This window comes from Zonotrichia leucophrys, chromosome 9 (genome assembly GCF_028769735.1).
Source record: "Zonotrichia leucophrys gambelii isolate GWCS_2022_RI chromosome 9, RI_Zleu_2.0, whole genome shotgun sequence".
NCBI classification, from domain to species: domain Eukaryota; kingdom Metazoa; phylum Chordata; class Aves; order Passeriformes; family Passerellidae; genus Zonotrichia; species Zonotrichia leucophrys.
Genome location: NC_088179.1, coordinates 16,689,822 through 16,714,344, shown reverse-complemented (window position 1 = coordinate 16,714,344; position 24,523 = coordinate 16,689,822). Strand labels below are relative to the sequence as shown.

General features: G+C 44.9%; 1 protein-coding gene across 6 annotated transcripts in view; it reads left to right on the top strand.

The window, feature by feature from the left end:
• Positions 1–24,523, top strand: part of ABCC5 (ATP binding cassette subfamily C member 5) — a 66,829-nt gene that overhangs the window by 25,165 nt on the left and 17,141 nt on the right. For 2 of the 6 annotated variants that reach the window (XM_064720684.1, XM_064720686.1), the window contains 19 exons: positions 669–740; positions 870–994; positions 1,614–1,686; positions 2,204–2,407; positions 3,069–3,212; positions 4,916–5,021; positions 5,687–5,871; positions 6,895–7,041; positions 7,347–7,476; positions 8,018–8,171; positions 8,277–8,405; positions 8,755–8,941; positions 9,878–9,967; positions 12,231–12,420; positions 13,141–13,300; positions 13,721–13,799; positions 14,401–14,514; positions 15,548–15,712; positions 16,381–17,903. In XM_064720684.1, coding sequence (XP_064576754.1) covers positions 669–740; positions 870–994; positions 1,614–1,686; positions 2,204–2,407; positions 3,069–3,212; positions 4,916–5,021; positions 5,687–5,871; positions 6,895–7,041; positions 7,347–7,476; positions 8,018–8,171; positions 8,277–8,405; positions 8,755–8,941; positions 9,878–9,967; positions 12,231–12,420; positions 13,141–13,300; positions 13,721–13,799; positions 14,401–14,514; positions 15,548–15,712; positions 16,381–16,482 — 2,556 coding nt within the window. In that variant the 3' untranslated portion in view covers positions 16,483–17,903. Of the gene's footprint in view, positions 1–668; positions 741–869; positions 995–1,613; positions 1,687–2,203; positions 2,408–3,068; positions 3,213–4,915; positions 5,022–5,686; positions 5,872–6,894; positions 7,042–7,346; positions 7,477–8,017; positions 8,172–8,276; positions 8,406–8,754; positions 8,942–9,877; positions 9,968–12,230; positions 12,421–13,140; positions 13,301–13,720; positions 13,800–14,400; positions 14,515–15,547; positions 15,713–16,380; positions 17,904–22,071; positions 22,938–24,523 lie in introns of those variants that run through there. The other 4 variants (XM_064720685.1, XM_064720687.1, XM_064720689.1 and 1 more) reach the window with 3 other exon arrangements.

Genomic DNA, 24,523 nt, shown 5'->3' with positions numbered 1-24,523 from the left:
TGTTTTGTCTCAGAAGTCAAAAAAAAAAGCTGGTTTTGTCTTTCTCTGCTATCAAGAGAACACCAGCAGTGTGTTCCACAAGGTCTATATACCTTTCTTGACCACTTTACATTTTTTACAAAAGGAATAAAAATAGTTTTAATAAATTAATTGTTTAATATGGTATTAACCCACTCATTCTATTGCAGAGAAATTCTTCAAAGTGACTAAATTCTAGTATTTTCTTGGTACATGTTCTCTACCAAATTGGATCTAATTGGCAAGGAGTTGGACTGGACCCATATATGATGAATTCTCTGTTCTTTCAGACTTTTCTTCTTTCCTTATCACTCTCAAAAGCACTTTGGTGCATTCTGTTCAGGCAGACCTTGGTGCTTTTGGTTTCTTGATCCTCTGCGCCTGTAAGCCTAGTAAGAAGGAGGCTGATCTTCAAACACCTTTATTTTTACCTTTACAGTTGATTTCAGTTATATTTCACTGTGGGATTGTGTTCACTGTATACAATTTGAGCGTTAAGATGCTGACTCTTGCTTTTTCTTGTGTTATGTCACTTCAGAGCTGTCATTTATATCCAACTGTCCTCTCAGAGGTACTAAAGGTAGTCTGAATTCTGAAAAGGAAGATGAATGTAAGAAATGAGTGCTATAATTTTTTTCCTTTCTACGTAGGGAAAACTTGTTGGAATTTGTGGCAGTGTGGGGAGCGGAAAAACTTCACTTATCTCAGCAATTTTAGGACAGGTGAGAAACCCTATTTTGAGTATTTCTGCTTTTCTTTGCCATCTCCTATTTCACTTATTTGAGCTCTGTAGAATGCAGTGTGTTGTGAGCGTGGGGTGGCATGGTCTCACAGCTGGTGTGTCACTGCAGATGACGCTGTTGGAGGGCAGCATCGCAGTGAGCGGCACCTTCGCGTACGTGGCCCAGCAGGCCTGGATCCTCAACGCCACCCTGAGGGACAACATCCTCTTTGGCAAGGACTATGATGAAGAAAGGTCTGTCTGGCTGCTTGCTGGTTGTCATGAAAGCTCACTGATTCTTGGCCCAAGTGTGGGAAAGCTTTAATGCAGAGTACACTGCAGATAAAGCCTCGGTGCCCTTCTGGAGTCTGTCTCTAAATCGCTTCTGAGTCCCATTTAGGATCCTGCCCCTCTTCCATGTGGCCCTGTGGCTGGTGGCTGTCATTGAGCCTGGCCCTGCTCCTTGCAGTGAGGCTGGACCTCATCCTGGACCTCTGCTTAAAACCAGCAGCTGCTGTGAGCAGCACTAAAGTGGTGTTTGCTCTTGCTGTCCTGGCCTTGCCCTCTCCAAACACAACAGCTGCTGTGTGCAACATGCTGACATCTTCCATGGCCCCCTCCACCTGGGGACTTTGCTGTGGCCCTTAGCCAACTATCCCTGAAAACAAATTGTCTCTCTATCCTCACAATGCTTTTGAAGTAGGTGATTAATTATTACCCTCAGTTTTCTCCTGAGGCTCCAAGACAGATGACTTGTTTTAGGCTGATGGAATATCAGCTATTAGTGTAGAAAATGATATAATGCTGTACTAGTTAAATAATTGTGGGGAAAGGAAAATCAGTGTTCTTAACTATTTATCTACTTGTTCTTCAGATACAATACTGTGCTGAATGGCTGCTGTCTAAGGCCTGACCTGGCCATCCTTCCAAATGGGGACCTGACAGAGGTATGTTTTGCTTATACTAAACTAATTAGTAGATGGAGAAAAGAGTTTTGGTTTGGTAGGGTAAACTGGAATGAGGGTACATCACTCTGGGGTGCATATGAGCCAAGCTGTTGAATGCATTCTCTTGAGCTGACCTTAGTGGGCCCTGGACTGTTAAGAGTTGTACTCTGTATTTTACTCAGATGTTGACTGGGAATTTTTTTTGTGTTGTAAATTTAGCTGCCTTAACAGGACCTAATTGAACTTGATTTAGAATAGCTAAGAGAAGAAATGGCTATGTTAATTCATGAAAGGTAAAATAAGCAAAGAAAGTACTGCCACATTTCAAGCATATTAACCTTTGAATGTGTAGCACATGTCACAAAATGGATACTTAAATACGTATATGTATTAATACAAAATGTTAAGGGGGAGTATATCTATATAAATATATAAAATGGAATATTATGGTCTGCTTTATTCTGCTCATCTCTGTTGCATGGTGCTGAAGAAATGATGGGTGTGTGTCTCTGTGCAGATTGGTGAACGAGGGGCTAACCTGAGTGGGGGCCAGCGTCAGAGAATCAGTCTGGCTCGAGCCCTGTACAGTGACAGGGACATTTACATCCTCGATGACCCCCTTAGTGCCTTAGATGCTCACGTTGGAAATCACATTTTTAACAGTGCAATAAGGAAGCACCTGAAGTCAAAGACTGTCCTTTTCATCACACATCAGCTTCAGGTACTGAATCTCCCACACTTTCTTTCTTGGACTTTCTTGAAATGGTTTGTTCATAAGTTGTCTTCCTACTGGAAATCTCTGTGCCCTGACCTGTGACAGGACAACCCTGTCTGTCTATAGAGTGTGTGGTTTACATTTATAAACTAGGTTTGCAAAGGTGCACTGAGCACAATTTGATTGATACCAGTGCTGCTTGGTGTCTGATTGGGACTGGTAACCCTTGGCTAAAGAAAATTTACCAGGGAAATAAATACCTGTTCAAAAATACTTTTACTAACTTGCTATAAAGCTATTTCATCACAGCAAAAAACAGTTATATTTGTTGTCAGTAAATCAGAATTGATGTACCTGAGACTTTTTTGCTGTTGTCTGTGCATGGAAATATTAGTGCTCAGTCTATCAGTATTTGCAGTGTTTAAGTATTCTGAGTCATGTCTTCCAGAAGAGATTGGTTTTGATAGGACGCAAAAACTTTTGTTTTGTGTAGTGTGAGTAATCATGGTGCTCTAGTCAGAGGAGGACCTCTGAAACTCAGCTGTCTGTTGTGTGGGCATAGGTGTGCTGTGTGCCAGTGCCTACAGGCTGCTGAGAAGGGTTGTGTGGGAGTGTTTGGTTATTGAACATCGTGATAGAGACTTGCTCTTGCTGCCACTCTCTGCAGTATCTTGTTGACTGTGATGAAGTGATCTTCATGAAGGAAGGCTGCATTACCGAGCGAGGCAGTCATGAGGAGCTGATGAATTTAAATGGGGATTATGCAACTATTTTTAATAGCCTACAGCTGGGAGAAACACCACATATTGAGGTACTTGTTCATTTTAAAGTGCTCTGAATCTTGACTGTTCTGAGGTGAACCAAGTGATGTTTGAAATATGGAAAATGGCTTCACACATTTTCATGTGTTGATCTGACCAATAGATTTCCTATAGAATAATTTCTGCTTCATTAGCACTTTGTCACAGTTTGTTTTTAGGGAATGTGTGCTAGAGAGGACTCTGCCAATGAGCTCATGAGTTAATAATGAAAATATTGTAGTGTCTCCCCTGGTGATGCTCAGAGCAGGAAGTTCTTCTCTTATTGTACACTCCACTTCTTAATTTACCTCTGAATTAGCACAGATCTTCAACAACTTTGTCTGAAAAAATTCTTAGTGGCTTGCTTCTATGTTTTCAGTGGAGTGTGACTGAGACACAGCAGGTGTGACACAACTTGTCAAAAGTTAGATGTGACAGTAGTTTGGAGGCATAACTGAAAATGCTGTGTTTTGGGGGAGTTTAGGAAAAAATGTTTTGCCTTGACACTAATTCTGTTATGAAAAAAGTCTGTAAATGCAAATTTGAATATGTGTTGTAGTATTTCAGTTGGTGCAAAAATGGTAAATCTAGAAAAAAACAAGAGACATTCAGTACAACAACATGTAAATTTTCAGCAATTTGATTTTTCCCACCCTTCTCTTTGTTTCCTGACATTAATCTCTAAGAGTAAGGATCTTGGCATTTTGATTTATAATAAGTTGTCTAAATTTTGTGTGCATTTTGTCTTAGAAAGGATTAAAAGTACATCAACAGTTCATTTTTTAAGAGATGAGAGGCTCCTTACTCATGAGACATTTAAAACAAAACATTTCTGAGAAGGAAGCATTATAAGAATTACAGATATAGAAGGAGTTTGGTGACACATTCTCCTGGGAGGTATTTGTGAAGGAAGCAAAAGGATACAATGCATTGCTCTGCATATCCTTTGAGGCATGAAGATAATAGTTCTGCCATTTTAAGACTAATAAAATGATAGTGAATAAGAGATACTCCAGTCTTCATGCTTGGCTGACCTTCAATGTCGCTGTAAACATTAGCTCATGGAAAGATCATTAAATTGCATTCCCTGTGGGATAAGAATAAATGGATCATCAGTTGGGTTCTCTGTGGTTTGTTCTCATGTAAAGTGTGGGAAGGGAACCCTGAACATGGTGTGCAAGGGGTTTCAGTCCATGTAGGCTCACTCTGAACAGGCAGTAACTCCCAGTTTTGGAAAGATGGCTGGGTTTAAAACAGTGCTCGTGGGTCCCTGTGGTGTTTGGATATTGGATTTCTGGGAGATCAAGTTAACCTGACTTTTCTTCAGAAACCTCTCATGAAATGTCTCTAAGTGCTAGGGTGCTTGGGGAAAAAAAGCCTCTTTAAAAAATGTGAGTTATTTTTACAAGGGATAGAGAGATTATATCTTTCTGGCAGTAGTGGGGATATCATTCCTCTACCATGTTTTCACTGATCCTGAAAATTGCCCTTGCACTCTACCTGTACAGGTTGGTAGTAGTTCATATTAATAGAGGAGGAGAATTTAGTCCACCAGAGTTGGCAATCATCTGTAATAACTGTGAAGTTAATAGCCTCCTTGATGTGAATGCTGAGCTATTGAAAGTCTTTATCCTTAGGTGGCAGATAAATAAAAGTTTGTGTTTAGAAAATGTCAAAACCAACTCCTCTGTTTAGTGTCATTGTTTCCCTGCAGATTAATATAAAGAAGAACACAAACAATTCATTGAAAAGGCCCCAGGATAAAAGTACCAAAACAGGGTCTGTGAAGAAGGAGAAGGTTGTAAAGAAGGAAGAAGAGGGTAACTGTGTAATCAAATTTCTGGCTGTAATTATTTTGTACTCTAAGCTCAAAGCATGTGCTTCCAAGTATATTGTTAATGTACCTCTCATGTTTTGGAAGCTGTCTCAATCCTAATCACTTAGTGTGGTTGATGGGAGACAGGCAGTGGGCAAAGAACATCCATTAATTCATTAAATACAGGTGCCTGTGCAATGTTTTTAAGTTCAGTCGGATGCCATTAGCACAAAGGAGGTGGTGCTGCCTTGTCCCCCACACCACCTCTCCCTCCTGTCCTAAGAGGGCCATGTGCACAGCTTGGCCCTCAGCCCTGGGCAGGACATGGCATTTATGGGTGAAGGGACAGTCTGACCTCTGTAGTTCTCTGTTTAATGTTAGCTTTGAACTTCAGGGTTTAAAAAGCAATAGCGAGGCTGATCCCAGCCTAACATTTAAGTCTGTGCTGATGAGGCTTTTTCAGCTGTACCATGACTTAAATGATTCTGCAGAAGAAATGTGACTTCTTGAAAAACTGTTTGAACCACTGAGTTCTAAGTGTGAAGTAAAGTGTGTGTTTCTGAAAGTACGCTGCACAGTTTGAAAGACTAATTTTGTGAGTGTTCATAAATTTATAGGAGTTTCATGGAAGAGCTTTCCTCATTCCCTCTTCATCTTCTCTTGTCACAGGCCAGTTGGTGCAGTTGGAAGAGAAAGGCAAAGGCTCTGTGCCCTGGTCTGTTTATGGTGTCTACATTCAGGCAGCTGGAGGCCCCTTTGCATTCCTCATCATCATGGCACTGTTTGTGCTCAATGTGGGCAGCACAGCCTTCAGCAACTGGTGGCTGAGTTTCTGGATCAAGCAAGGCAGTGGAGTAAGTTCAAAAGCTTTCTACTCTTGTGTCTAATTGGCTGGGGGTGTTCTGCTAGACTAATCCCAAGCAGTCCTGTGAGACCAAATGGTGCTTTCTAATTTAAATAAGTTGTAAGGCTCCCCAGGAGGTGCTCTCACTAGGGAGTTCATCTCCAAGAATGAGAGCTCCAGTAATGAGAAAAATATAATAACTTATGTGGTTTAATGCTGCCCTCTTGTTCCTTTTCTTGGTTAGTCTAAGAAAAGGAAGTGAAAATATGAAAGGGGCCAACAAGCTAACTTTAGTGTTTTTTGTTTAAATGTGATCTCATACCTAACAGGATAATTTTTGTTAAAATATGTAAAAATTGAGTCAGATGACTTTTGGAAATTGCTTTGGAGATTCTGATGACTTGGGACGGTTTGGGCTTTTTCCCACACTCAGGGCTTTGCTTGTAAGTCTTGTTGCATTTAAAAATCCAAATATAACTGCAAGAATTTTTTTGGGGGGCACAGAGAACAAGGTACTAATCTCAGAGATGAAATAATGAAGTGCAGATGGACAGCAATATTAGAATCAGCAATGAGGTCCTTAAACATACTTAAAGAGCAAAAATAAAAGAGAGAATGGGAATATATAACTGTGTGACAGTAAAGAATTTGTTGCATAGTGGCAGAAATAAGTGTTTGGTAAAGATCTATCCAAGGTGAATATGGCTGTGTGGTGACATCCAGGTATCTGACATTGTTCAGAAGAACACAAGAAATAAGAGATGAAATGAGAGATTAGGAATCAAATGAAGTAGGCATGTGGTAGTATTTTGGAAGATATTGTAGGAAAAAGGTCAAGGGCTACAGATCAACAAGTCAAGCATCTCTGCCAGGGAAAAGTTTCTGACATATTCAATGGTCACTGAAGTGGTTTAAAGAAGAAATATCAAATACAGTGGGAGAAGACGAGGCAGTTAAATTGTACCACATGTAATGCATACATCATGCTTTATCCTTGTCTTAACCAACCTCTGAAACCTTGTATTTTCTGCAGAACACCACGGTGACTGTGGGAAATGAGACTGTCATAAGCAGCAGTATGAAAGATAACCCTCACATGCATTACTATGCTGGCATCTATGCACTGTCTATGGCAGTTATGTTGATCCTGAAAGCTGTTCGTGGTGTGGTCTTTGTAAAGGTAGGTGCCAGTGCTGGTGTTTGTCTCCTCCCTACTCCTGCTTCTGCAAATTGCTGTCACTGTGGTTCTTTTGGTCATCTCCTGAGAGACTTTTGAATGAAATTGAGTCATGGATTGTAATGTTTCCTTAGCCAGCTCTTGAGTTTCTGCTAAACTTCTGCCCAAATTAATAGCTTCCTTCATGGGCTGGAAGCACAGAATGCAGTAAAACCTCTTATGGTTGGAGAGAGAAACAGAGTAGAATATTTGGGTGGCAGGAAGGCAAGCACTGCTTTATAACCCTGCAATGTTTTCTGCATTGTCAGGGAACTCTCAGAGCATCCTCAAGGCTCCATGATGAACTCTTCCGACGGATTCTGCGTAGCCCCATGAAGTTCTTTGACACTACACCCACTGGGAGGATCCTCAACAGGTTTTCCAAAGACATGGATGAAGGTATCTCTCACTGTGTGTCCTGTAAATCCCACATTCAGACCTCCCAGTTAAGCCCTGAATACTCTCCAGTCTGTTGCTGTTGGGGTGATTGTACCCTGTGTTTGTTGCCAAATGTGCACTCACAATAAACAAAGCAGGAATTGGGATATACCTGGGTTATGATTGTAGAAGGCAGCTGATAGCTCAGGTCTGATCATTCACTTAGGAAGAAGGAAATGTGCTGCTGCTCTTGTACCTCCAGGCTGCACATGAGCTCTCAGCAGGTAATGCAGGAGCAACTTAAAACATTGGGAGTGAAGGTGATGTGCTGCAGAGGTGATAACTGGGTCAGAGTTACATCATGTAAATATTAAATTATTCCCATGTAAATGGGACTGCCAGTAACTCAGAAGGTAAAAACATCCCAATGAAAATGCATTTTTTTTTATTTGAATAAACTAAGAAATCCCTGTTTGTTACTGAGGTAGAACTGGAATTGATTTCTATGGGTTGTTTTAGTTTGCTGTACTCAAGATCTTCCTCTTTCCCTCCCATTTCCCAGTTGATGTTCGTTTGCCGTTTCAAGCAGAAATGTTCATCCAGAACGTCATCCTGGTGTTCTTCTGTGTGGGGGTGATTTCTGGGGTCTTTCCCTGGTTCCTGGTGGCAGTGGGGCCCCTCATTGTCCTGTTCACCGTTCTGCATGTTGTGTCTAGGTAAGTGCACCACACTTTGGCTGAAAAGGTACTTTCACCTTCAAGTACAATGTAGTGGTTGCCATATGGTTCTGCATGAAACTCAAAGTGTTTCTTTCCTTCCAGAGTCTTTATTCGAGAGCTCAAGCGTCTGGACAACATCACACAGTCTCCATTCTTGTCTCACATTACATCTAGCATCCAGGGTCTCTCCACAATCCATGCCTACCACAAAGGACAGGAATTTCTGCACAGGTCAGTCTAGATATCCATCTGGGAATGGTAGAGCACAAAGCTGAATGCAACAGCTTCTGGCATTCAGAAGGATTTTATTACTGGAGTCTGATGGATCATTGGTTCTGTGACTGAAAGTTGCTTTTCTGGGGAAAGAAATTGGGAGAACAGAAGGAAGGGTAAGGGAAAACTGGGAAGAGCAGTGGTGGGGAAAATTTACAAACCCTGCCATCATGCTTTGGTTTGAAATTTGGTCGGTGATGAGTCTTCCCATCCTGAATCCTGATACTGGAACAGGAGTTTAAGTAGGTGTGATATTTGTAGACCATCAGGCTCATGGAGTGCACTAACCTTTGCTGTGTTTTTTCAGGTACCAGGAGCTGCTGGATGACAACCAGGCCCCGTTTTACCTGTTCAGCTGCGCCATGCGCTGGCTGGCCGTGCGCCTGGACATCATCAGCATTGCTCTGATCACAACCACTGGCCTTATGATTGTGCTGATGCATGGCCAGATCCCTCCTGCCTATGCTGGGCTGGCCATCTCCTATGCTGTGCAGGTGAGTGTGAGCACATACTGTAATACTTAATTTCTCTTTTAATGTAGACATTGCTAATGAGCAAACAGCATCCAGCGCTGGCTCAGAGGAGCTGCAGGGCTCCGAGCGCTCTGTTGGAGCTGCTCTTTGGCCTCTTCTGCCTCCTTGTGGTGCCGAGGGGAAATCACAGAGCTTGGACACCTCATACTTAAAGCTGTTGCTCTTGGGAAAAGTTTCTAAGCTGCTGGTTTCTCAAGGGATTCATAAATTATGGTGATTTTAAAATGAACTATTTAATTAACTTGTCTTGAAGACTTTAGTTATATGGTGCCTGACGTCAAGAATATCAAATATCATAGAATTCTTTAGGTTGGAAAACAGCAGTAAGGTCATTGAGTCCAACTATTACCTCAGTAATGCCAAATCCGCCCCTAAACCGTGTCCTCATCGTCCACATCTACACAACTTTTAAATACTTCCAGAGATGGTGACTCCACCACTCCCCTGGGTAGTCTCGATTCTTGGCAACTCTTTTAGTAAAGAAATGTTTTTAACATCCAATCTGAACCTCCTCTGGCAAGACTTGTAGTTGTTTCCTCTCATCCTGTTGCTTGTTAAGTGGGAGAAGAGAGCAAATCCCACCTGGCTCCACCTTCCTTTCATGGAGTTGTAGAGAGTGATAAGAGCCCCCTGAGCCTCCTGTTCTCCAGGCTGAGCTCCCTCAGCTGCTTCTCACAGGACTCCAGACCCTTCCCCAGCTCTGTTGCCCTTCTCTGGACATGTTCCAGCACCTCAATATCTGTGCTGTAGTGAGGGGCCCAAAACTGAGCACAGGATTCAAGGTGTGACCTCACCAGTCCCAAGTACAGTCACTGCCCTGATCCTGGTGGTCACATTCATCTCTTAATTCATTGACAAGTCACAGCTCTAAAAATCTGTTTTCTTTCACCTCTTCAGCTAACAGGGTTATTCCAGTTTACAGTCAGACTGGCTTCAGAGACAGAAGCTCGTTTCACCTCTGTGGAGAGGATTGACCACTATATCAAGGTAGGACTGCATTCAGCTGCCTGTTGTGAAATTTTGTCTTGTTTGTAACATTGCTGGCCTCAGCCATAGTCTGCCCTGGTACAGAGTGTACATTCCTGATCTTGGAAGGGCACTAAAGCTTGTGCTGTAACATTGCAAAGTGAGTTTGTTTTGTGAAGCACATGTATGAGCACTGAGGGGCTGAATGGGCCCAGAGCTGGTAGGTAACTAAACTTAGAGGCATTGCTGGGTTTACATAAGCTATTGGAAGTTTGCTGCCACTCACAGTAAAGAGTGGAGTGTGTGAAAGGGGTAATTGGGGATTCAAAACAGGGGATTCAAAACATTATTTTACAGTGAAAGGATGGGGTTCTGGCATCCTCCATTCCAAACCTAATGGAATTCCTTCATTTAAACACAGATAACTGTTTATTACTTTATCTACAAGTAATTCCACTTCAGCCAAATAAGCCTACTTTTCCACAGCTGTCTTACGTAACATATTTCTGTATGCTTGAAAAGTCAAGGGAATGCTCTTACTGCAAACATGAGAAATGTGCTCAGCTGAACATGATAAATGTGCCAGGCTAAATGCTTAGCAAGCTGCTCTGAATATCTGTAACCCTTTCTTTGTAACTGGGATTTGTGTGTGCAGAACTGGGCATGGGTCAGTGGGGAAAGCATATCCAGGAGAACGCTTCCTACTGGGTCTGGTGTGTGAGGTGAAAGGCTTTTCTATTTAATGTTTCCTATGACTCAGAGGGAGATACATTTATTTATTTATTTGGTAAATCTGGGCTATTTAGTAGTTGGCATTTGTAGCTTTTTTAAAAGTGTGTGGATTTAATCTACAGATTAAAAACCAGAGAAGACAAAAGCCCCAAACCTGTCCACTCCCCCAGTTAAATAAATCCTCTGCAGGCGTCTAAGTAGAAAATTTCTGCATATGGAAGACTTGGTGACCACACAAATTGACAGATGTGCTAAATATTGTGTCTCTCACTGGGCTGAGATGGGTTTATCAGTCAGGCCCTTAGTGGCAAAACCTACAGTTGTAGGGCTGTTTGGGGTTTTTTAATTTATGTCACATTCTATATCACGATCAAGGAACAGTATCTGTGATTTTAAAAAGTTTGATCTCTAGACACCCTTTTATGAAACTGTAAAACTGCTTGAAGCTGAAATGAAGGGTGGGTGGCCAGTGAAACACCATTCAGGTCCTGGGTCTTACCAAGGCCCAGGCTTGGCTTTTTTCAGTGGGGGCTCAAGGTTGCTGTTTTGAGCACCAAGCTCAAGGAATGGGAGCACTATCATAGCAGATGGCTGTTTTTTCTCTCAAATCCCTGGTGTACAATTAATCTGCCTCTAACTAGATGCTGCAGATGCCCACAGCTGCCATCCCTGTGGGATCTCTCTATGGTCAGTGTAGGAAATGGATGTCTCTAGAGGGCAATTTATTATCTGTTCCAAGTATTTATATCAGAATGAGAAAAATCACACTCCAGAAATGCTGTTTTCTAGCATTATAGCATTTGTATTTGTAGAGATCTCTCTTTGTAGAGACTATGAAGGAGTTGTCATGGCCTGGTTCCGTTACATGAGGTGAATCCCATGATGGGATTGCTGCCATTCTTTGAGGGTGCTTGTGTCAAGTATGGGAAAGTGACCTTGACTTCACTGTAAACATGCTATAAAGCCTTGTGTTTGGCTTTCAGAGGTTCTGCTTTTCTGTTTCATCTATGAACTGCTCAGTAAGGGGCAAAGTGAAGTAGCAGAAGTGATCAGGCTGGAAAGGACTGAGTCAGTGATTCAGCAGCACAGGGGAACATGAGGAGGAGAAGGAAGAGAGTGGCCTTTAATGTGTTACTTGGCCATTCTCTTCTGTGTCAAAATCAACAGTGGTGACCCTGGTATGGCATAGCAAATGAGGCCTAGAAATGCACCAGATTTTGCATCAGCCTTTGGAGTGCCATGAAACTCAATAGGATTGTGCTGATGAATAATAGCCCTAAAATACATTTTGAATTCCATTGATGAAAACCACTGTTGTATAGAAGGACTGATGTCATTACTGAGGCAACAGGAGGGGAATTAACAGTGTGGTCAGTGTAATACAGCAAACTTCTGAGCCACTGGGCCCACAACCAGCCAAACAGCTCATCATGAAGCTGCCATAAGTGATCTGGGCTGAGTCTGCAGGGAAGACCTGCTGAAAGCTGTAGCTGATAATTTTCCTTTGGTGCTTTCTTTACTGGAAACTGAACTTCTGTATTTTTGTTAAAAGACACTTTCCCTGGAAGCTCCTGCTCGAATTAAGAACAAAACTCCTCCTCTGGACTGGCCACAGGAAGGTGAAGTTGTTTTTGAAAATGCAGAGATGCGGTACCGAGAGAACCTCCCTCTAGTACTTAAAAAAGTGTCCTTTACCATCAAACCCAAGGAAAAGATTGGCATTGTGGGGAGGACAGGCTCAGGTAAGGAAAAACACAAAGCAGAGTTAAATTATTACTTTCACAGAATGGATTGGGGCAGTCATATTGCCTCTCCTGTGTTTAAGTTGGTTGCACAGGAGGGGCTGAGCACTCTGTCAGTGGAGGTTTCTGTTCATGTCTGTACATAAGTAAGATCCCTGTTAATAATAGTGAAAACAAGTTTCCATTTAAAGCACAGGGATATCTATCTACTATGCTTGAGCCAGTATGTTGATCATATTTAACTCCCCAAACCACTGACTGGCACAGATAGTGCTTACACTGTGCTCATTGCAGCTTGTCTGACTCTCTTGAAAGATTCTGTACTGATGCTGCAGGCAGGTTTGGCTCTGAGCCATCTCAGAACTCTAATGTGAAGAATCCAAATCCCTGTTTGTGAGATGACTTAAATCAACCTCAAAATGAGTTTCTAAATAAGTAATTTATATTGCTGTATTGGGTTTTCATGGCAGGATTTTGGCAGTGGGGTTGGGACAGCACTCCAGGCATTGCTTTATTGAGGAGAGATTAGGAGCTGCCCCCACAATTGCTCACAAGTTTAAATGCTGAACCTCAGAACTTACCAGACCATTGCTTGCCAGGACTTTTTTGGTATTTTAAAACTTTTCTTAGATGTGGACAGCTTTTAAAATGATTTCTCATCTGAAAAACCGCTATGATTCTGTAGAAACAGCAGTCATGTTTTTCTTGTCTCATTTTTAGGGAAGTCTTCACTTGGAATGGCACTCTTTCGTCTTGTTGAACTGTCTGGAGGCTGCATTAAAATTGATGGAGTGAAAATAAATGACATTGGCTTGGCAGATCTTCGGAGCAAACTCTCCATAATCCCTCAGGAACCTGTGCTGTTCAGTGGCACTGTGAGGTTAGTGAGGCCATAAGAAGGCAAGAAGGGACTGAGCAGTCTTTCTGCTTGTACCTGAAATGCAGTGTGTGCCTGGTGAGGTGGTAGCTCTCAGACATCGTATCTTCTGTTCTAGTACTGAAACAAAAACCACAGGTGAAAGATTTTAGCTAGCCCAGTGCAGCACTGGGTGTGATCACACTGTATGGAAGTCTTGCTTCCCTTTATATGTGGTTGAAGTTTTAGTATCTTTATCTTCTATCTCCACTCTTGTTTTTTAGCTTTTCTAATCTCAGTGTGCTGGGAATATCTGATTTCCCTGGCAATGAAAGGAATCTGGAAGGCCAGATGGGAATCACCTGTCTGTATAAATCAGCACACTGTTGGTTTGCCATTCATTGCTGAGTTAAAATTCTCCTTGTTTTCTGCTTCCCCTTCCAGATCAAACTTGGATCCTTTCAATCAATACAGTGAGGAACAAATCTGGGCTGCTTTGGAAAGGACTCACATGAAGGAGTGTGTAAGTATTATGTGCCCTGGGAGATGGATGTTTGCATTTGACTTCCAAAGCAACATCATCTGTTAGTGGCTACTTTAGAGGTCTTTATCTAAGCTTTCTCTCTACATTTCCTCCCTTGCTCTCTATGCTTTATTTGACCTTTTTTTTTCCTTTTTCCCATGATTTTATTAGACTGCTACCTTTGGTTTTTTAGGGACATGCCATATTCTGGTTTTTTTTTTTTTTTAGTATCTAGAATAGCAGAGTGCTGTTTCATCACAGGGATTCTTAGGGTGTTAAAACATTTCAGGTGATAATTTTTCTGTATGTGCCTGAGGTGTGCATTCTACCTTTCCATTTATTTGTACATGTCACATGTGCAAATTTATACTGAACTTTAAAACCTGCCCTTTGCAAGGCCTTGTGCAGTAAGTCTTGCTGCCATGACATTTCCAGTTCTTTTTCATGTAAGTCTGGTGGCAGGTATGGCTATGGAACATAGGCTGCAGAAATTCCTGCAAGTTCGCTCTTCTCCTGGTGACAAAGATTGTCAGGAGATCTGTTTGTGTTTATATGATGATGTGCAGTGCTCTAAGATTTTTGCCTCTTCTTTCCCACACAGGTTGCACAGCTGCCTATGAAGCTTGATTCAGAAGTGATGGAAAATGGGGAGAACTTTTCTGTTGGAGAGAGACAGTTACTGTGTATAGCCAGAGCTCTGCTGCGTCGTTGCAAGGTGAGCACAGCAGGAGAGAAATAGAGATACCAGAGTGATAGGATGGAACAAGCCTTTTTTTGTGCTGGATTCTTTGTCAGAGGAATCACACCAGTGATTATTGCAACCCAGAGAGGTGTAAGGTTAAAACAAACAGGAAGATATCTGTAGCCAGCTCCTGCTATGTCCTGCCATTGGAAAGGCATTGCTTGTAAGTGCTAACAATAGTGTCAGACAATCATTTCTTCAGTGTCCTGTTCGTGGGGAGCATCAGATTCTTCCCCTCTTCCACTTTTTTGTGAATATGAGCCAAGTGTTTTTCTTCTACATGGTGCTCTGCTAAAATGTCTCCAAGTGGAGTTTGGGACCATGCTATGCCAGCCAAGTGAAAGATTTTGCAGGAATGAAAAACAAGCAATTACAGTGAAAAAGGACTTTTGGATTGAGAGTGATAAGGATTCTGGTTTTAACAACTTTTTTTCTGAAATGTGACATATCATAATATTTTAGAGTTCACTCTGCATCTGTTTTTGAAGTCAGACTACTCAGCAGAAGTCATTGCTGTCTCTGCAGTACCTGCACAAAGCATGTCCAGTTCAGCTTTGACAAGAAATCAGTCCAAATGAGTTTGTCTGAGAGGAAGAGACTTTTTACCCAGTGTAAAAAAGCTATTGAGCCTAGTCAGTATTGACTCATTCCAGGAGGAATGGCACCACCAGGGATGTGTCAAATCAATTTACTGGTAAAAATTCTGTTGGAGATTCATCTGTGGAATATAAAATTGAGAGTAGTGGAAACTTGAGGCCCAGGTTATAACCCACATGTAGCTCTAGGATGTGACAAAATGTCATCCATAGGCTTTGTTGAAGGCAGTTACATAGAGGAAGCTGAAAGGGTACTTGTAAAACCTGCATTTGTGCCCACAACTCTGTTAGCGTTGCCAGTTGTGACAACGCTTGGCTGTGGCCATTCTGCCCACCCTTGTATGTATTTTTATATTCAGAGAGGGAAGGTGTGACCATGGGTAACAGCCAGAATTCTGTGCTGCTTTCAGATACTGATCCTGGATGAAGCAACAGCTGCTATGGACACAGAGACAGACTTGCTGATCCAGGAGACCATCAGAGAGGCGTTTGCAGACTGCACTATGCTAACCATCGCTCATCGCCTGCACACGGTGCTGGGCTGTGACCGGATCATGGTGCTAACACAGGGACAGGTGAGCAGGGAGGTGTCTGCTGGTGCCATGTGTGCAGGCTGAACTGAGGGAACAGCTGCACTGCAGGGCAGAAAATCCTCTGTTCATTCATATCCTTGGTAATAATAGTCCAGTAGAACCAGTTGCTGCCTGGGACAAGATCAAAGATGGCAACATTTTTTTTTTCACACTAAGAAAGTACTGTAAAATAAGTCTGTCTTTAAAAATCTCTTTGAGGCTTCCTTTGTAGGTTAATTCTGAGATGGGTAATAACATAAACATCTCTGCTGGGGCTCAGTGGCAGTTTCCCATTACTTTCATAAAGCCCTGTGCCATCAAGCACACCTATGGCAGATACTTCACCTATTTTTCAGGCTTCCATTTGGGAGCCATAAACAGTTAAATGCAAGAACATTGGCCTTCTCTAGAAGGCAAAACCCCATAGTATCTGCCTCTGCTAGAACTACCAGAGGTTGTATTCTCTGGGCTAGTTTCAGTTTTTTGAGCCAGTTTGAAGTGTTCCAGGTTACAGTATCCTTAAATGCAGGTGCTTTTCACTGCCTGGTGTCTCACCTAAAGATGAATGCTGTGTTTTCCACTCTATACCATCATATCACAAGTCCAAGGGCTGGAAGTCAATTCTCTGCTGAGTTTTACTGACATGCTTTACCTGCCTTGTTTGGTTTCAGGTAGTGGAATTCGACACCCCGACTGCCCTTCTGGCCAACGAGAACTCGCGCTTCTATGCTATGTTTGCTGCTGCGGAGAACAAGGTTGCTGTCAAGGGCTGAAATTCAGGGCAAAGTCACTTTAATTTTGGAGAGCTACACTCCCTGCCTGTGGCAGGCCAGCTCTTCCTCCTCCTCGCAGATTATTGTCCTTTCATCTTTTAATTTTTAGCACAATGTGTCAAGCCAGAGAGTTTTTAGAACCATGTCAGAAGAACCCATGTTTTTATTATGTATTTATTCCATACTACTAATTTTTTGTTATTAAATGCACTCTACAAATGGCTCAGGGAGCCATAGTTATAAATGTATCAGAGGCCTATAATGAAGCTTTATACATGTAGCTATATCTATACATAATTCTGTATATAGCCTATATTTACAGTGGAAATGTAAGCTGTTTATTTTATATTAAAATAAGCACTGTATTAATAACAGTGCATATTCTTTTCTATCATTTTTGTACAGTTTATGGTACCAGAGATCTGGCTTTATTGGGCTGTATCAGACAAGGTTTTGTCTTTTACAGTTCGTCTTTTCCTAGTGCCGGATTTTCTGCGTGTCTGAGTGGAAGTGAAGCTTTGCAATAGTGTCCTTTATTGTCACATCTTTGTCTAGCGCAGCAGAGAGGAGCTCTGTGGTGTAACTATTGCATTGTAATTTATCAGAGCTAGCTGGGCCATCGCTGATGTTCACCACGGCAGCGGCTGCTGCTTCCCATGATGCTTTTCCAAAGCAGGGTTTTTAGTGATCTGAATGGAGAACCACTCCTGGGTCACATTAAGGCCTTGTATTTTCTCTGTGTCCTGACACAGTATTTCTTACTGTATCAGCAGAGTTTATTTTAATGCAAGCAAGCCCAAGCTCTTCCTGCTTCGCTGATCTAACACAACCAAAATTGTACTGTTTGTGGAATGATCTGTAACAAATTAATCATAAGGTTCAAATTGTACCCTGTATGCTGGCAGGAAAGCCTTTTCAGAGTTGCTTCAGCTGACTGACTCTTTATCTTGAAGCTGCTAACACTCCTCAGAGGTTTAGGTTGGCTTTCACTGGCATGGGTAACACTAACTCTTTGTTCTGCTCACTTAAACTAAGATTAATCAACATGGATATTTCCTGTTTCTTTCTTGCACACTTGTTAAGGAAGCAGTCCTCGACCCCACATCTTCTGGGACCTTAGAGGGGTTCCTGTTGATCAGGATGTAACACTGGTGTAGGACATGGTTTTCTTACTGTAAATGACCTACCTCAGGTTACTGGGTCCTGCGTAGTGCGTTGCCATGATCACTGTACACCATCCCTGTTTTTGGGACCTGTGGCCCGGGGGACACAGTTGTTCCTGTGATAGCTGTGACTTATTGAATGGTCAGCGTTGCATGTCTTTGTCAACTTGGACATTTTGTAGCCTTAGCATGTTTGCAAAATGTCTCATTGAGGCAGAAATCTGAAAAGTAAATAAAACTATTTTGGGTTTTGTAAATTTTTTTGGCTTAAGTGGTTTGTTTTGGGCACATAAAGAACTCTGCACCTTTTTGAGCCTTGGGGAGCAGGTTTGCAGGCTTTTGTGGTTTTTTTTTTTTCCTTTTGTCATGCATCACGGTCTGATCTTTCTTCCTGCAGAGTAAAGGTGTTTCTTTAAAAGTGTACTGGGTGATTTTTGTGCCCTCCAGCATGGGGGTAGCCTGCAATACATGTATGTTGAGTATTACAGGGAATAATAATTTACAGTGCAAGTATTCAAGCCAAGTAGAAGGGCTGAGGTCAGGTGGAAGGCCTTCTAAGGCTCAGATTTTCCATTTTCTTTATCTGAAATCACTACTGTTTATAGAGTGACATGACTGCAAAGTCACAGAAAGAAGCATTTCTACCTACCAGTACCACAGGCAAATTGTGGCATTAACAGAGCTTGCAATGTAGCTTGAAGTAGCACAAAAAGTGTTGTTGTGGTTGTTCTTAACTCATGTCCAAAGCAAGAATTAACTAGCACAGACCTTACCCTGCTCACAGGCCTGGAGTTTACCCCATGGACTTCAGTATTTCCCTTGAAGGAAATGGGCTAATGTACCTGGTTCTGCATGCTGCTGGGGTCAGTGTGTGGCTTCACTTGGCAGCTAAGGCTGAGCTAGTGGCAGTCTAGGCAAAAGGGGAGCCATCCTGATCTTATCCTCCTTCTTCTTCCAGGCTGGGACTTCCTCTTCCTTTCCCGATGCCAGCAGTGGCTCTTGTGTGGTCCAGTTCAGAAAGCTAAGTTGCTGAAAGCAGGAAAGCTGTACAAAGGAGGAGACAGGAAGGCACCACCCGCAGGAAGGGAGGTGAAGTGAGGCTGCTCTTTTCAGTAGGTGCTGGCTGTAACAGTAGCATAGGTGTGAGAGGGAGCTGCTCAGCGATCTGCCCCAAACCGCTGCTCCCAGTTACACTCTCCTAAAGAGCTGAGTCTTTGCTGCAGCTTTGGCCAGCTGAAACAGCTCAGCAAGGTGTCAGACAAGGGTCTGTGATGGAGCAGGTGAACGGTCACCTGTGAATAGCAGGATTAGCTCAACCATTTTGTTAAACCTTAGCTGCAGCACTGTTACTTTGGAATTAAAGACAGAGACTGACAGAAGGAAATGTTCTTTCTGTTGTGATCACTTCTGCTCTTCATTTGGCACTTGTATCACAGGTGTACTGAAGTGTTGATGCTCACAGGGGGAGCTGTAATTTTTGAACTGACTCTCATCCTGAACCACAGGAGCAAGCTGAGGCCTGGCCAAGGGCCCCTTCACTGAAGTGGAAGGAAGAAACATTAATATTCACAAATCTGACTAAAGTATCTGTATTGTTGGAGCATTCTGCAAGAGGCTGATGATTGAAATGTTCAGGAATTGCATTCTGCTTTAGAATTTATAGTATGATATCCAGAGAAGACCTCATCCTATGAGGAATAGAATAAGACACTGGGATTGGGACAGAGACTTTCTTTAAAGAGATCCTACCCAAAATAGCATGGAGATAGCACATGCTTCTGTTCTGGTTTAACATCAGCTGGCAACTAAGCCCCACACATTCCTGTGGGATGGGGGAAAGAATTGAAAGGGTAAAAGCAAGAACACTTGAGAATTGAGATCAAGACAGTTTAATAGGGAAAGCAGAAGCAAAACAAGGTATTAATTCCCCACTTCCCATGGGCAACTGTGTCCACGAAAGCAGGGCTCCATTTTGTGTAATGGTGACTTGGGAAAACAAGCACCATAATTTTGAATGTCCCCTCCTTTCTCTCCAGCTTTTTTAATGCCATATGGTCTGGAATATCTCTGTGGTCAGTTGGGTCAGCTCTCCCTGCTGTGTCCACTCCCATCTCCTTGAGCACCCTCAGCCTCCTTGCTGGTCAGATGGGGAATAGAAATGTCCTTGGTTCTGTGCAAGCCCCCCTCAGTAACAGCTATACAACATCCCTGAATTATCAACACTGTTTTCAGCACCAGCCCCAAACACAGCCTGATACCAGCTACTGTGAAGAAAACTTACTCTAGCCCAGCCAAAACCAGCACATCTTACAGCAAAGGCTGTGGCCCAAGACCAGCAGGTGTGCAAAAGGAGAGAGATTTGCCTGGGATAACTGGTTATTGTATTGTTCTCTGGAATTTTCATTACATCAGTTTTGCTTATTCTGTCCAAACATTGTGAGTGCAGCTGAGCCTGATTCATTATCAATAGCTTAGAGCCTCTTCAAGAGAATGTGTTCTTCCTCATCTTATCAGTCTGATGAGTGGACACACTGCACTTGCTTGGAACTTCAACCAAAGCACAGGTAGGATTCTTCTGAAAGCACTGTGGGGTTAAAGTGCAGTTGGATTGGTGTAATCAGGCCCTAAAGTTGTCCTGGCTTGAGCACCTGAGGACATTTCACCCTTATCTGTGGTGAAGGTCATGCAGGGTCAGATCCTGAGAGGCTGTGCTTTGCCCACCACCCGTAGATGAAAGCCATATCAAACAGGCTTAGTGCATCATTGGAAACAAAATTGGAGGGAGCTGAATATTTTCCAAAAGGCAACTGGTATGAGTGTGAGGTGTCAGAAAGATAAAAGCAAGATATTTGATTTATTAAAGGAGGATGTGGACAGCAAAAATGGCAGGACAAAATGTTTTTCTTAGTTACAAGGGGATTTATTCTAAAGGCAAAAATTGTTTTTGAAAGTGCTTGAAAAGAATGCTGAGGAAGTGCAGGGTGCTGTACGCAGCAACCAAAGAGCCTGAGTGCTATCTTGTTATTTTTTTACTGCAACTGTAGCATATGTTTTACTATATATAAAGTGATTACACAAAGGTTTTCTTTAGCTTCAGGTCGGTGGAGGGTGATATTGTGATTTGTTTAACCCTTGGCTGAGCCAGTAACTGCAGCCACAATGTGCTGAGGCCACAGTTTGTGCCTCTGGTGTGATGATACAGTGGAAACTGAGCTGGAATTTGGTGCAGATGCTGCAGTTGTTAGTGTAAGGCTTGGGAAGCTTTCAGAATGTACCACTATGGATTCATTAAACCCACAACCATGTGAGAAATGTTCCTGTCTTGTCCAAAATATGTGTCTTGAAGCCTCATCAGACAGTGAGGTAGGCAAAGCATAACAGTGAAAATTAGAGTGAAAATAACTTACAGAAGTGTCACTACATGGGGCAGAGACTGCACTTCTCTTGGGCTGGTGGGAGTGCAAATCACAGTTACTTGCACACACCTCCTTCCTTCCAGCTTGCTGACTCCGGCTGTTGCCATGCAGAGAAACAAGTGCTTGTACAAAGCTGATAGCTTTGTCATTTCTGCCCTTTCCCATTTCGGAAGGCAGCAGTAGAGGGTGTGTAATTGATTACCCCGAGTTCTGGGGAAGATAAAATACATTATATCTGACCTGGGCTCTGGGGCCAGTTTTCAGTGAGAGTTGGAGCAGGAAACCACGCGCAGCGCAGCCGGGAGAGAAGGGATTAAAAAAAAAAAAAAAACAAAAACCCGGGTGTGGGGGGGATGCAGGGAGAAGGGAGGTTATTTAGGGTTAGCTGTGAGCTCGATGTGGGGGTGTGACCAGGAGGAGTGAGGAAGCCAAACTAGTTACTGGTGGGATGAGGGTGCAATAATCAGCCCTGCTGGGAGCCGTGCAGGCTTTGGGGGTGTTTTGGTGCAGCTGGGGACGGTGAAAGTGAGGCACTCAGAGGGACAGAGGTGGCTCTGAGGGCACAGCAGTGATCCGAGCGGGCTGTTGTGGCCAATGGCCGTGCCCAGAGCAGGAGTTCTGGGATCGGTGTGTCCGGGCCAGGCCCCGGGGCTGGGCTATGCGAGAGGGAGGGAAGCTCTGCGTGGGCCCTTTAAAGCTGCCCTGCGAAAGGGGCACGGCTGGACGGAGTCGCCGGCGCGCATGGCGGGCGGCACGCGCGGATACCCACGCCCGTGAGGGAATGAACGAGTGGCCGCTGCTCTCCCGGAGCGGTGCCGGTTTCCGGGACTGTCTCGGTGCCCGCCCTGGGTCCGGTCGTGCCCGGGCCGGGCTGAGGCGGGCCGGGGGCGGGGCGGCTGCGCGCGCAGCGGGCGGGGCGGGGCCGCCCTCGAGCGCCCCTCGGCGCCCCCGCGGCGCCCCCCGGCGGCCGCGCCCGCCGCTGCTGTCCGGGCCCGGGCCCTGCGCTCCCTCGGCCGGTCCTTTCCGCCTCCCCCTCCCCGCCCCGGCCGCTCCGGCCGCCGGGGCCTCCCTCCTCCCCGCCCGCCCATGGATTTCACATAGCAGCCGCCGCCTCCGCCGCCGCCTCCTCCTCCGCCTCCTCCTCCTCCGCCGCCGCTCCATGGCGGCTCCGGCTCCGCGGCCGCCCGGCCTGTGCTGCTGCCGCAAGGGCTCCGCGGCCGGGCCGGAGGCACCGCCGGCCCCGCCGCCGCCTCCCGAGCCGCCGCCGGACGTGGCGTCGGCGTCCAGCTCGCAGCTCTTCAGCCTGAGGCACCTGCACCTGGGGCTGGAGCTGCGGCCCGAGACGCGGGCGCTGGCGGGCTGCCTGGTGCTGGAGCTCTGCGCGCTGCGCCCGCAGCCCCGCGCCCTGGTGCTGGACGTGCACCCGGCGCTGCGCGTCCTCTCGGCCGCTTTCCGCCGTGCCGCGGCCGGGGAAGCGCCCTGCGCCTTCGCCTTCTCGCCCGCCGAGGCCGCCGCCGCTCCGGCCCCGCCGCCCCCGCCGCCCTGCCCGCCGCCGCCGCCGCCCTGCGCGCCGCCCTGCGCCGCCAGCCCGCCCGCCACCGCCACCTTCCTCTCGGCGCCCTGCATCGCCGCCGGACCGCTGCCCCCCGCCGCCCCCCCGGGGGACCCGCCCGCCGGCCCCCCGCCCGCCGCCGCCGAGCCGCCGCCGCCGCTGCCCCTCTTCGCCCAGGCACCCTGCTCCGCCTGCCCGCTCGGCTTCAGGGTGGACCCCTTCACCGACTACGGCTCGTCCCTCACCGTCTCCCTGCCCGCCGCCCTCCAGCCGCACCAGCCCTTCCAGATCATCGTCCGCTACACCACGGCCGACGGCCCCGCCGTGAGTACCGGGCGGGGGTTGGTAACGTAGGAAACCGGGTCCCGGGGCGGCTGGCAGAGCCCTCCCGTGCCGCCCGCACATCTTTGCTCCTGTTCTAAGTGACCGTCGGGGAAGCGCCCCGGCTCCTCAGCAAAGACGGCGGGAGGTGTCTCGGTGCCAGCCTCTCCGGTCCTGCCCCTGCCCCCATGGCCTGGCAGTGCCAGCCCGCCGGGCAGCAGCATTTGTGCCCTGCCCGCAGGGGCTCTCGGCACTGCCAGCCCCGCCGGGCCCCGCCGCGCTCAGCAGCGGTGCCCGGACCGACCCAGCCTCTCTCCCTCCTGTCTGCCCCCATCCTGTGGACCCCAAGCCTATTCATCCCCCCTCGCTATTGTAATTTGAAGGTTTTTCGTTCTTTAAGGACATTGCAGTTGTTGGCGGGGAGAGTGAAAATTTGCAAACTCCTGCCTTGACCCAGTCCTTCAGGATAAATTATGTCATGCACAATGTAGGAGTTTCCCTGGGGGTTTTGCCAACTGCTAACAAAATTAGGCCTTGCACAGCTAGGCTGGTGTTCCAGTGAGCCATGGTCAGGAGCTTTGAGAAGAACAGGGGTGATTCCACAGGTTCCTACAAGTTATCTGCTGAAAAAAAGGATGAGAAATGGCCCAAAACGCCCCTTTGGATGTAGCCATGGAGGTGCTTCCATGTCTGTGGATTCGCTTTCTTCAGCAGTGAAGTGCTTTGTAAATTCTGTCGCTTCTTTTAAACCCCTGGTATTTAGAAGCACTTTATTCCCAGCCTTTTAGGTGCTGCTTATCCGATCTTGTGTTTTTAAGAAGTTTTTTAAGTTTTAGGTGAAAATATGAAGTTCTCACGTAAACATCAGTTCTGTTTATTACCGTACAGGCTGGAAATTGAGGTGATTTTCATCATGTGGTTCATGAATCTATTTACAAAAGAGATGTATTTTTATAAGAGTCTTGCAACTTTGTTGCATCTATGTTGCCTAGAGGAATTCTCTCTCAGTCCTCTGATTTGGTGTTGCTGTTGCACTGGTCAAAATCAGTAAATGTGTAGATCTATTTGGCTTTTACAATGTATTTAACAAGAGCAGGAATTGAATAATAAAAGCTTCTTGCAGCACAACCCACAGGAAGTAAGTAGCAGGCCTTTCCTCTTGATAGGAAAGTCTTGTTGATTAGGATGTGTTTGCTGGGTGTTTCTCTGTCTAATTTTAATACTACATGGAAGATTACAAAAGTAATTTCATCCTTGGAATGATCTGGGTAGTCTTAATACATTGGCTCACTCGGAATAGTGAGTTCCACATGAAGACTTTTATTGACAGAAGTTTCCTATGGTCATATGGTGACTTTTTAATGTTCTAATCTTTCACTAGAAGTGCAAAAATTAAGGAAGATTCTGTCACTTCTAAAGTCCAGATCCACTTGGATATTGTTCCTTTTCACCTTTGGAATTCCTGGCTTTAGTATTTCCTTGTACAATACTCTGCCATGTAGCTCACAGTGTGTTCAGAAAATTCCGTTCATTATTTTTTCCCGGGTTTATGAAGGAACCTGTTTCTTTTGTCCAGTCTCTGCCTTGTT